This window comes from Pseudopodoces humilis, chromosome 4 (assembly GCF_049639895.1).
Source record: "Pseudopodoces humilis isolate 2021_Gansu_Grassland_sample_001 chromosome 4, ASM4963989v1, whole genome shotgun sequence".
NCBI classification, from domain to species: domain Eukaryota; kingdom Metazoa; phylum Chordata; class Aves; order Passeriformes; family Paridae; genus Pseudopodoces; species Pseudopodoces humilis.
The window spans coordinates 73,668,522-73,681,295 of NC_142203.1; the positions used below are offsets into that span (position 1 = coordinate 73,668,522).

Sequence of the window (12,774 nt, forward strand, 5' to 3'; positions counted from 1 at the left end):
TCAGGACTCATATTCAGCAAGCAGCTGGGAATAAAGAACATGTGATGTGCCTGGGTAGTATTTGGCAGAACAAATTTAATCCACCTCTCTGAGAAGAGGAAGATTTTGCAAGTCAAATGCTTTCTGATAGAGGCATGAGAGAGTAGACCATGAACACAAACAATAGCAGAAATCTTTGGGGAAAAAAAAAGATACATAGGTGGGATAATTATTTTGGGATGGGATGAACAAAAGCAGCAGTTTATTCTTGTCTTACACACATGGCACAACATACAGAACCAGCACAAATAACTTACAAAATCTCATACACCATGCTTCCTCTTGAATAGCTTCTATTAAGTTACAACACCATAACGAATCAGGTATTTAGTTACGACAGATCTCCAGACATGGATAGTCTCCCATTAAAGGAGTTATTATTTTTGTAAGCTACTTAGACAAACATCTTTTTTTTTTTTTTTTTTACATGTTGAATACAGTACAGTATCCTTAACAGAGTTCAAGATATTCACAATGAGAATTGAATACTTTATAAAACAGCAGAATTTCTCACCTCAGTACAGGCCAACATTCGCTCTCCTGCCTCTTTCTGGTTTAAAATGTGTTACAAGTCGTCTTTACTCAACTTTCCCAACTAAGAATTGCTTTAAATGAAAAAAAACAAAAAACAACTAACAACATTTATTTACAGGGTTTTTTTAGATTTAATAAAAATGTCTTTGCTTCCTTTTCCCATTCAACCCCCATACCCCCAACAAAAACTGACATTTAGCTAGTAGAAATATTGACCCTCAAGCTGCTATAAAAATTAAACAAAAATAAATAAATTGGTGACGACTTGCTGGATACAAAATGAAAGATGATCATCACAGCCCAGCATTAATTCAAAAAGATGAGTTGTTATCCCCTAATGTCATATTTTGTGTTCATTGGAGACAGATGATGCCTGTCATCTGATTTCTAGAGATAATGAACTACTTATGGGCCAGCATACTAAAACCTCCATATTTTTTAACTGCAAGATGCCCCACTCTCTTTGATACAATCATTTCCAGCTTAGTTATTTACTTTTCAGAAGTTGTAACAGTTCTGATTGTGTTGTACTGACCTAAACTCTCCCAGTCTACATTGGATAAAACAAAGTTTCCCCATATCCATGGTCCCAGTGACATTTCTGGGTTGACTCAGAAGAGTTTTGCTCTGTGATTGCACCTCAAAATCCACTGAAGCCTGTGGGCATCTTTCCTTTCATTTGGTGGCTTTGGATTAGCTCTGCTTGAATGTGGCTGGCAAACTCTAGCCCTTAAGCAGTTAATCAGCTTTCTAAAGAAATAATCAAAAAAGATTCCTCTCCTTTATACATACAATACGCAATATTTTTACATTTAGCATTATCATAAAAAGCATGTTTATGTTATTTTGAAAATGTATTTTTACAGAAATCTATAAACACTGTTGTATCAAACACATTCTCAAAAACTGGAGAAAATACTGACACAAAAGCTGGAAGAGCCTCAATGGAATTCTTCCAGTACTATTTGTCTACTTGCATATTTCATATTTCAGTGTCCTTTCCTGCAAACATAATTTGGCCATATGAGAACAGGTAAAGTAGACAACAAATCCCCAACAGTTTTAAGTAGGACCTAGGTCTGTTGTTTAATGAAAGTAGATTGACATTCAATGTATGTTTGGTTTGTTCTAACCTGGCATGCCCATTTTGCTACCTTTACTCACAATGAGCAGTACCTTAGTTCCCAAGTAGTCTCATTTGCTTCAATGGGATTACATGTGACAAATGATGTATGCAAAAATACTGAAAATCATTTTCCACTTTTTTAACCCTTCTTATGTCGACAACTAACATCACTATCTTCTTCTTTATATATATTGTACTTGAAAATGAAGTAGGACTAATATTTGCAAACAATTCTGTATCAGAAGTTAGTGCACAAACTTTAGGAAATAATCTGCTTAGAGTTGTGCTATAGTTCTGACAGCCTAAAAACCTATCTGGTATGACCAAGACTAAATTTCACAGGTCTAAATGCTTTATTTGTACCCTTGTTATTATTACACTTGATATTTCCTCAGCGTGACATAATTTAAGTTTAAATAGACACGTGTCACACTGACATGAAGTCAGGATGTTATTTTCCCTTTCCACCACCATTGTCAGTACAGTCAGTAATGTACAGTAATTCATATATAATCAAAGTACTTTCCAAGTACTTTTTCTATGTAATATTGGAGAAATTATAAAGTGAATTTGGTTTTCTCTCCTGCAATATTTTAAGAATACACTGAAGTTTGGATATTGGTACTGACTGTAATGGCATTTGTTACAGTCCAGGAGGTTAAACACAGGAAGTTAAACAGCAGAATAAGGTTTTCTTATTTATCTCACTTTTTTGTTTATTTTTTAATGAAACTACAAAAAGAAAACAAAAAAAGGATCAATTTTTTTTAGTACCAGTGAATAGTTAAAATATAATTGGTGAAAAGTAATTGATTGTAATATCCTGTATGTTACCTCATCTCAACAGAAATTCTTTTGCATGGCTTGAAATGTTTAAAGTGTAATCTTACCTAGAGAAAAAAAAAGCAAGCCATATCTAACTCCAAATTTTAGCTATACTGTAACACGTACAGTCACCCGTAAAGGAGCCCTTTTAACAAAAAAAGGTATGCTAACTTGATCATTAGTTTGAAGTATCTATTTTGGTCACTGCAATAAAAAAAGTTATATATATAAACTTACTAAAAAATGCAAGTGTAAGAAATTATATAATAGTTCTACACTTAAAAATAATAGTTTTACCCAACATGATATGTAAAACAAAATGTTGAAAAAATGTTCATTCTTTGGGATGATCAAAGTATAAGTAACCAAAACTTACAAATATTAATTAAATTTTCATAAAAGAAGGTTTTTGGTGGAGGGGCAGAAAGAACTCCCCCCCTACTCACCCTCAATCCCCATGGCTTTTATAGATCCATCCCCTTCCCTAATAAGCCACAGGTGGGGTCTTTTTTTTGGATATATTGTAATAAGGTTTTCTTCTTCTATATATGAGTCACTAATAAGTGACTTTTCAAAACAAAGTTTCTCCTTCTTGAGGTTTACAGTGCTTTAGAATTTACAGGCCACTTAAACTCTAGAAGAATATTAATCTGAACTTATTATGTTAAAGTTTAATGAAATAGAAATTCTGTTATTTAATGTGAAAATTAAGTTACCTTCTGTTCTGATAATTCAATCCAATTTTATTTCAAATCCCCTGCCCCTCTTGAAAAAAAAAAGTTTTGTAGTTAAAAGCTTGTAATTTTACATAGCAAATAAAAAAAAAAAACAAACTGCTCCTTGCCAATGGAAATATATATAATTTTTAAGGTCAACCCCTCTCTAAGCTGCTAACCATCACATAACATATGCCATTTGGCAATTTGTCTCCTAGGATATTCACAAATTTCTTTCCAGTGCTCTCCACCTGTTCCTTCTGCTGAAGATCCCAAGGTTAACTGGCCAATGACCTCATTCCTTGACCCCCTATCTGAATCTAAAACAAGAAATTCAATGCTGATATCATCAAGGCCCTCACAAGGAATGTCAAAAACAAACAATTCATTGAACACTGCATTGGGGGTGCACTTCTTCACATGGGTTTTCTTTTTAGAAATTCTCTTCTTGGCATGGTACAGGTTCACTTTGACATAAGGGTCTGCAATAAAAAGAAAAAGCACAGATCAGATATTGAACAGTGTTTAGAGATTGCTTGGTCCAGTTGTTGGTAAATTCTGTAATTTACTTTAACATATAATATACATATCTATAATATATATATATATAATATTCAATATCATTATATCACAATGAATAGTTATTTTAAGTTATTAAACATTATTCATCTAATATATTTTTAAATTTTTTATTTACATAAGAATTAACCTCTTTAGTTTCCCTTTATGGGCACCAAAATTGTGTTCAAGGCAGGCAGTGAACTTTAGACTGCAATCAAATGCAGGTGTTTCCTTCAAGAGATAAATCTTGTCCTGCAGTCCATTAAAAAAAGAACACCTCTACCACATTCAAAGATGGTCTGAAAGTATACAAAATTCTCAAGGTGTCTAAAAATATGTATCATTGCTTATTTTTGTGTAATTTGCTTTTCATAGATTCTACTGGGTATAATCACCAGCACTAATCAAACTCATAAATAGAAAATCTTCAGAAAGGAGTGGATATACTTGGGCTGAGAAAATGGATGTGATATTTCTGTTGGGGTTTTACTGACGTCAATTAACCTGATTAAATTGAGGCCACCAATTGCTATTGAATAAATTTGACACTAAACTTTAAATGTGAGGGTATATTTGCTGTTGGAATGTGTATCTCTCTTTACACCTGTGCTGTTGATTTTGAGAAGGGAAAATGTCCATATTTTTTGCTGCCAACCAACTTTGAGTGTTTGCATTCCTCATAATTATTTAATTGTTGTGAGGTTTCCTTGCTATGATCTTCTATAATGGCCATATTTGTTCATTCAGAGGTGACATTTTAAAAATCAACCCTTTCAATTACCTTGGCATTTATTCAGTGAAATTGTGGGCCTGTTCCCAGGTTCTCATGGTGCAGTGATGTAGTACGAAGTCTTATTTACTGAACCCAGTCAAACATGTTAGTTTATGCAAATAATCAGCCAAATTAATAATCAAGAATGCCTGAATACTTTTTTAAAAAAGTAATACTAAAATCAAACAGTCTAATACATTTTATGTCACAGTTATCAGAGTGAAATGGTTGGGTAAGTAAAAGTTGTTTTTGCTTGAACTGATAATAGTCTACCAGATTTCACTGTCCTTCTCCAAGACTGATGTTGGGATGAGGGGAAAGCCACAGAGGAAATTGTGGCTGTCCTAAGTGCAGCATGCTACTGACACCCAAATGTCCATTGCACCTGGCCTTACTGATGAACAGAAAATAATGAAAAACTGTTTAAATGAAGTAGGTGTCCAGGTGCAACATGGCTGCCTGCAGAAATACTGCATTCTCATTATAGTTTAGCAAGGCTCTCTAGGGCAATGTAGGAAAAGCAAATAAATTTTATAGCTTTACTTGTAAGAGGTGCAGTAAAAAATGGATGTTCCATAGGGTCCAGGTGGATTCTGTGACTCAGAGTGCTTTTTTTACTGAGTTATTTTCCCACTTGGGTAAACTTCAGGCAGGTCTATTGATATCAGCTAGCTGTCATGCTGTCTTCATGAAACCACCACTATCTCCTGTGACTTCAGGGTTGATTTTTGTATCTTTTAGTCAAGTAAATTTTTGGGCTTCAAATACATTCCTTCTCCTTCTGATATGTGAACAAAATTTAGATCAAAAGGAAGATTTAAATGGAACTTGATGAGAGTTACCTATATCTTTGTTGCATTGGATTCAGGATGGGCTAACTTTCCAGGTAAATTGCAGTATGAGAAACAGAAAAACTGTATTATTGGCTGCAGTGATATTATTATTAATTCAGTGACACTGAATTATTCAGTGTTCCCCAAAACTACTTCCTCTTCTGCTTCTTTCATAATATTGAGTGAAATGAAAGATTACAAGTTCTATAAAGAAGCAGCAGGAGATGTGGTACTACAGCCCTTTTTTGTGTACTGTTTTTCTGTGTGGCAGTCTTATAAATAGGACATTGAATTTTATATTGTTATTATGTTATATAGCCTTTGTATGTCTTCTATGTTCAATTCTAGAATTGTCTTCTGAGGAGGTTCCATTGAATGAGAAATGGCAGCAGACAGGGAGAAGAGAGGATAAAATCTGATCCCTCTTAGTGCACTGCAAGTTTGGCTCACAATAAAGCAAGAGTGTCATGCTGCAGCCTCCTCCCAGCAGTGGCACAGCTCACCTTTTCACATTGCCAAAAAAATGTTGGTGTTCAGTGGGCCAAATTCAACACAGAGTAAGAGGCTTCTTTTCTTCATAAATCATATGATGATCTCACTCAATACTGATCTTCTACAAATAAACTCTTATTTTTTTTTCATAAATAAAAGCTTTTGGTATCTGCAAACAACATCCCACGCTTATGGCAGATGGGTTCTGTTCAAGACAATCATAAAACTCATTGGTTTCCACTGCTAACAGATGTCACCTTTTTTTGATGAGACTGAAGAACAAATTTGTAAAATACATATCCTAGAAATAAAGCACTGACCTAGATATGAATAAAATGAATAGGCTGTAAATAATAAAAACACCTGCATTTATGGAATATTTTTAGTCTCTGAAATGCCACATTTCAGCTGTCTTTTTGTCATTCTCCTTTATATTCTTCAGGCATATTCATTATTAAAACCATTACCTGATAATCCTGACACGTCAGATTTAGGTAGATGCCTGGCTTTTAGAACAACGACAGTGAGTGTGTTTGTTGTAGATTGATAACAGAGAGAGACCAGTAATTCTCCACGACCAGATGATTTCTGAGGAAATTAAAGGACAAAAAAAATAAAAAATGGAATAGAACTATTTATAAGCAATTATATTGACCAAGTTTTAAAACAGAGTTGAAAAGGTTTATGAAATGTCTGAAACTGTGTAAAAGGACATAACATATGGAGCTATTCTGATTTACATAGTGAGTATAATTCCCCTCTATATTAGTTATATAAATTTTCCTATAATTGGTTATCAGACTTAACAAAAATTAAAAAAAAATAGACAATATAAGTTGATATGAAATTACTGTCTTTGGAGAGTAGAAATTAAATCCTGAGAGGGAAAAAAAGTCATTTAAAAAAGAAAATTATCTTAAGCAAAGCAAAATTGCATAAAGATATATTGGGAATAAAAATCTAGTACAAGTAAAGAAAAACTATTCAGTAAAGTATTTTAAACAGGAAAGATTCAAACTGTCAGTGAAATCTTATCCCCTGACACTCTCTAAAGCAGTATAATACATATAAAATAAAGTTGAGATCAAAGATTTCCTTTATGATTATTTGATTTGAATTTTCAGGAGTAGTTTATTTCAAAGGGAGAAAGAAGGCAAGGGAAACAAGAGAAGCTAGTACCTTGTATACCAGAAAATCCAATAAGTTATCAACAAAAATCAGTAACGTATTTGTTGTCATATAGTGCTAGAAGTGCAAAATAACAGTATTAGCTATCGGTATGTTGCCTAATTGACTTTTATTTTATTTGGCAGTATGCTTGTCATTTCAGACCAATCATGTTGAACGTCAATACACATTCCACTTCCTTAGCAGAGATTTAAGAGATGTGTGTGTGTGATGCCTGTGCATTTCTATGGTTCAGCTGGGGTGGGTGTAAATGACCCTTCCGGTCTGAACTGAGACAACACAGCATGAAATATTTTTGTCCCAGTGAAGTCAGGAAGTTCTCTTGGTAACTCCAGCAAGTCTATGGCTTCACCCTTACTACCTTTAGTAAAGCTGCAACCTGTATCATAATTCATGAGAAACAAGGTGGTGGCAGGACCAACATGCAAGTACATGCTACGACATCAGCAATGTGGTCTTTAGCAGGTCCCACTTCCCTAACTAAAGACTACTACGTTCCTAAAGAATGTGCTACACAGCCCATGCAGTTGACATTTTCATTGACTTCAGTAAGATTTAAGAAAGAATGGTGCAAAATATAAAAGGGGATGGAGGATAAAGGGAATAATACATAAATATTTTTATTCTTTCATTGAAAAGCAATTAAAAGTGAATCAGTGGGAGTTGAGTCTGCTTGAGCTAACTGGAGTGGGTCCACTCAAACCTGCTGGACCAGGTGAACAAGAAATTAGATCTTAGGGCATTAAAAACTTATTTCAACATGCTGTTTGTAATGTTTTTGGATTTTTCTTTTTATTGCACTTGTGTAATGGCTTCCTCACACTGCCATTAGCAAAGCATCTCAGGAATTGTAAGGTGAGCTTTTTGGCTTTTCTTTCCAAGATGGCAGCAGCATTACACAAGAATCATAGCTAACCCTATCACAGCAATTTCAAACTTTTAATAAAAAAGATGTTACCCTAACATTTCTTTTGATGATCTCTCTGTCCATTAGTAGCCTTCCTTCCGAGAGTTCAATTCCAGCGAGAGGGATGAGGACTTCTCCAATGACATCATCTCTGGAAAATCTGTCGAAGCTCAAGACCATGAAGTGAAGTGTTAAGTCTTGAATTTGGCTGTAGGGGATCCCATAAAATGTGAAAGTCTCATCAAAAGCTGGATCTAAGGTTTTTCTCAGCACTCTGGTTTTCACCTTGTGCTTTTTCTCAGGCAGGATTGTCATTTTGATGTAGGGATCAGAAGTCATTGACTGTTCATCCATTGCTGGCAGCCCACGAGCTTCTTTGATGTTCACTACAAATGCTTTTCTCTCAAAGTTGTACTCTAAGGAGAAAAAAAGAGTTCCTAGCTTGTCTTGTTTATCTTCAGATGAGAGTGAAGTGATGGATTTAATGCTATCAGGGGATACTGAATCTTTCTTCCTTTCTGCAAAATGCTTAGGAGATGAATTTTCAAGATCTGGAAAGCCCTGCATTTTTGTGGTTGTTTTGGGGAAATTGCCATTTAGATCTCTCTTCTCGAGGTCAAGATGGAGAGAATTCTTTGGCATTGCTGATTTGTTCTTTGCTTCATTTTTATCATCTGCTCCAAACTTCTTCTTGCTGTTGAGATTCTCAGGGTAAATATCAACCCCCTTCAGAACATGGACAAACTTGTATGGAGGGGTCTTATTGGACTTGGAAGATTTGCGTTGGCAGCAGATCCAAGCAAAGAGGGAGACAGAGAAGATAAGGCCAAATGCACTAAAGATCCCAACCACTGCAGGAATTTCATCTGCAAATCAAATAAATAGCAACAAGCACATAAGCAGCAATACCTTAAATTCTGCATGATATTTAATAGAGCAATAATTCAGTAAAACAAGCTGATACGAGATGGTGATATTAGCAGGATTGACAGACTGGAAATGCTCTGCATTGTACACATTGCTCGCCACCTGCAGGCACCAGTGTGCAGTCCCACTCTAAGACATGCTTTTTATGCTAGAATTTTTCCATATGTGGAAAGTTAGGGAGGAAAATACTATTCCCATCCTAATAATAATCACTGTTCATAATTTTTCTACTGTCTCAGTAGTTTCTGAGCTTATATGTCTGTGAATAATACCATCTCTCAGCTGTTTTCAGCTTTGGGTTTATGGAGGTTTGTTGATTTGCTAGAAAACACTCTGAAATATACATTATTTACATCTGCTCTCCATAATGTTTCATAGAATACTTTGTACATTCAATTAGTTGTTTTTTAATGGTCTGGTCCCATAATTGCCTGGAGGTATCTCTTGGAAGAAGTGAGTTTAATAGGAGGTTATAGCACTCAAGAGTTTCACTGTGATTTTTCAATACTTTACAGGAGGAAGTCTATCAATAAAATTAAGAATAATTATATAGCAGGTGTCTTTTCCAGATGGATGTGACATTATGCAGCACATGTGAATTCAAAGCTGAAAAAATCATGTTAAGTTTATCATTAATAGCTACTAAGCTTTACATTTAAGACACTGAAGTAAATCTTACAGGGAGTTCACAGAAAGGGTCAGTACTTCTTAGAAGTATATAAGAAAAAACGTTAAAACATAATTCTCTACAGTTTTAATATGAATCCTATACTTACGTTGAATAAAGAGAAACTTGAGCAAGTGTTACAACCTCCATTGCCATGTGGATATATTATTTACATATGGAGTATCATTAGCCTTCAAAGCATGCATCAAAGGGTAAATGAGCACAACTAATTAGAAATCCAATTTTGCCCATAAGTAACATTACTAAGTGAGTTTAAACCTCCCACAATGTAACAATCAGAGCTTAATCTTTATTCCCTGGAACCCTGGATGTCCAGTAGAATATTAATGTCATGACATTGTTTATGCATAAAGGCAATTATGTAACCGTTCTGTTTCTCTCTGGTCGTTCTGGATGAGTAAAGGAAAACTATCCCTCCGTATTAGTAAATCAGCTTAATCCAAGCAAAAGCTGGGCAGATAAATGTGCTGCCAATACACCTTTGCTTTTTAGTGTGATGATTCAGAAAAAAAAAAAAAAAATCCACAACAATACTATCAGAGCAAAGTAGGACATAATGTTCCAGCACAGAAAGGATCAGGCCTGGCTATTAATTTTTTATGACACTTTTCTGATGCTTCCAAGCTGTACTAGTCTGCATACTTAATTGCAAGAAGTTAACGAAATGACTGAATACGATACACATAACCAAAAAGTATTTTTCCTAACTTAAGCACGTGGGTTTGAGTTTCAAAAATTCCCTGGGCTGCAGAAATTGAAATATACATGATAAAAAAATAGAAAGCTAAAAGTAATTGAAAACTAATCAGAATATTTTAGAATCTTTTAAGAATGGTTTGTGCATTACAATACTTTCTCATGAAATAATAGACTTTTCATACTAATGGTTGTTATGTTCTACTTTAATTCTACAACTACTGAAAGTAGGGGTAGAATCAATTTGATGTTTAAAATATTAATTATCTTTCTTAAATAAGTAATTAGACAAGCATGATGTCACAAGTGTGGTTAGAAACCTCAAGTGGGTGGAATAGGAAAGAAGATGAAATGGTAACAAAAATGGTTTTATATTTACAACTAATTGTGTCACAACATGAATTTCTTGCTTTTGTCATAATCAATTGGCTAATATTCAAGGCAGTGCATTAGTAGAAAACATCACCTACTGATTCTGGGAGAACTTATTTTTCCAGTTATGTGATATAAATCTGGAGTCTCTTCACTAAGTCAGTGGAGTGATCCTTGAATCAAACCACTGCTAAAGCAAGAGTAATATAGGCTAGAGTCAATATTTGTAAAGCAGAGTTCAGAAATGTTCCCTTTTACTGCTTTTCTGACTAAAGCAACTTACTTATGCATTTTGTAAGTGCACATACATGACTATTTCTGAAACTTCTGGTAACACACTACATGCAGTGAATTGAAAGAGCCAAACTGAAAAGTTCATTGTCATCTTTGTTATTCTCAATGAGTCCGGGTTGGTTAAGATGCAGCTGTTCAGCTAAAAACACTGAAATTTGTATTTTCATCTTCCTAGCAATGTCCTTTCACTTTAACTAACACTTGACCTACAATAATAATAAAAGGAATGGCAACTATTCCAAGAATGACTTGAAGAAAGATTTTCTCTGTGGCACAAGATGCATTATCATCATCTAACTCTTGATGCACGTTACTTTAACACAGACACAGAAAACAACCCCAAACCTCTCTTCTCCAAAACCGCACCTACCAAAATCTCTTTATCTCTTCCGGTACTTTACCACGGAGGAGGAACGGGGAGGGAGGAAGGAAGAGAGATTAGGGAAAGAAAGCAAATTCACTCAACTTCTGAGACCTGAAGAGAAGTGGGGGAAAACCAGATCTCCCTCAACAAGCTGCATACTGGGAGGTACCGGGAGGCTCAGCAGATGCTGCTCCTGTCGCTGGGAGGGGAGAATCGCCCGGCCCCGGGTGCGGGGAGCCGGGACGCGCTTACCGAACTGCTGGCGGCTGTCCGCTATCGGAGCCATGTTGGTGGCGAGCGATGTCCGCGGTGCTGAGCCTCTGTCCGCGGTGCTGAGCCGCTGTCCGCGGTGCTGAGCCGCTGTCCGCGGTGCTGAGCCGCTGTCCGGAATGCGGGAGCCGCCTGTCCGGGATGCGGGAGCCGCCTCTCCGGATGCCAAGCGACCCGCCAGGGGCACCAAGCGCGCTGCGCTGCTGTCCCCTGGCTATCCGCTCTCACGGCGCCGGGGTAAACGTCTTTGCCAGTGCAGTTAAAAAGGAAAAAAAAAAAAAAAATTAGAAAGAGGAAAAAAGGAAACAACAAAAACCAACCAAAACCTGAAGACACGAGCAGTGGGGACAGTGGAGGAGGAGGAGGCTGCGAGGGGACTGGAGGAGAGGGGGGAGGGGAACCTTCGGTCCTCCCCTTTGCACACTGATTTGCAACCCCCTTCCTGTTTTGGCTGTTCTGAGTAGCTCCGCTCTGAGACTGAGTACGTGGTTGAAACCCAAATTGACGCAATCCTGACGCTACAGGGCTGAAATCAGCACCTTTCCCGCCTCCCTCCCCCTCTCCCTAGCCACCACACCCTCCCTCCCTTCCTCTCTGTCTCTGTCTCTCCCTTCCTACACCCTCCTCCTTCCCCCCTCCCCGTCCCTGTCTTGGGACTGAACACGCACTCATTGATTATTTTAACTGCCTTGCTGCAGGTTATGAGCTCCCCCACACACCCCTTCACCGGACACAGACAGTGAAATGGCAACGTCTGTGATTCAGCGCACCCTCTGAAAGACATGGGTGTGCCTCTTTTGCCAGGGTAAGATCTATTCATTTACTTAATTAACTATCAGCTGTACAGGTTACAACAACGTGAAAGAGTTGCCAACCAGAGACAGTCCAGACACCTCAGCTCCAGCTGCAGGGCACGTTTTTCCTATGACTGACGTGATACATTTACTGAATTTGAGTCACAAGAACTCCAGATGTGACTTGTCCCTGTGCCTCCTTCCTGCTTCCTGCCAACATCTACCCACACATAAACATTCAGCCCCCAGTTTGGAAATCCTCTTGATCTTCCTGCAGGTCTGGGAAAGAGATGACTTTACCTAGATACTTCTAGATTTTACTGGTATAGATGTCTTGTCTCCCAGTGTGAACTGAGAATGTGGCAGGGAGACAGGG

General features: G+C 36.8%; 1 protein-coding gene across 2 annotated transcripts; it reads right to left on the reverse strand.

Annotated features, from left to right (window-relative positions):
* Positions 1–228: 228 nt before the first annotated feature.
* On the reverse strand, positions 229–12,056 carry SYT4 (synaptotagmin 4). 2 transcript variants are annotated; one of them, XM_088054674.1, is made up of 4 exons: positions 11,587–12,056; positions 8,051–8,859; positions 6,366–6,486; positions 229–3,722 (listed from the first exon to the last, which is right to left on the reverse strand). In XM_088054674.1, exons 1-4 carry the CDS (start codon positions 11,618–11,620, stop codon positions 3,415–3,417), a joined length of 1,272 nt encoding a protein of 423 aa, XP_087910800.1. In that variant the 5' UTR covers positions 11,621–12,056; the 3' UTR covers positions 229–3,414. The 2 variants fall into 2 exon arrangements, with proteins under 2 accessions (XP_087910800.1, XP_014112513.2); XM_014257038.2 differs by having other exon boundaries at positions 8,045–8,859.
* Positions 12,057–12,774: the final 718 nt, after the last annotated feature.

Bases quoted from the DNA above. Each gene is read 5' to 3' on its own strand.
- SYT4 (XM_014257038.2), bottom strand. From the start codon at position 11,620: ATGGCTCCGATAGCGGACAGCCGCCAGCAGTTCG. The intron at 8,860-11,586 runs GTAAGCGCGTCC...TTTGATTTGCAG, and splicing joins GGACAGCCGCCAGCAGTTCG to ATGAAATTCCTGCAGTGGTT. The intron at 6,487-8,044 runs GTAACATCTTTT...TAATTTCCTCAG, and splicing joins TCATCAAAAGAAATGTTAGG to AAATCATCTGGTCGTGGAGA.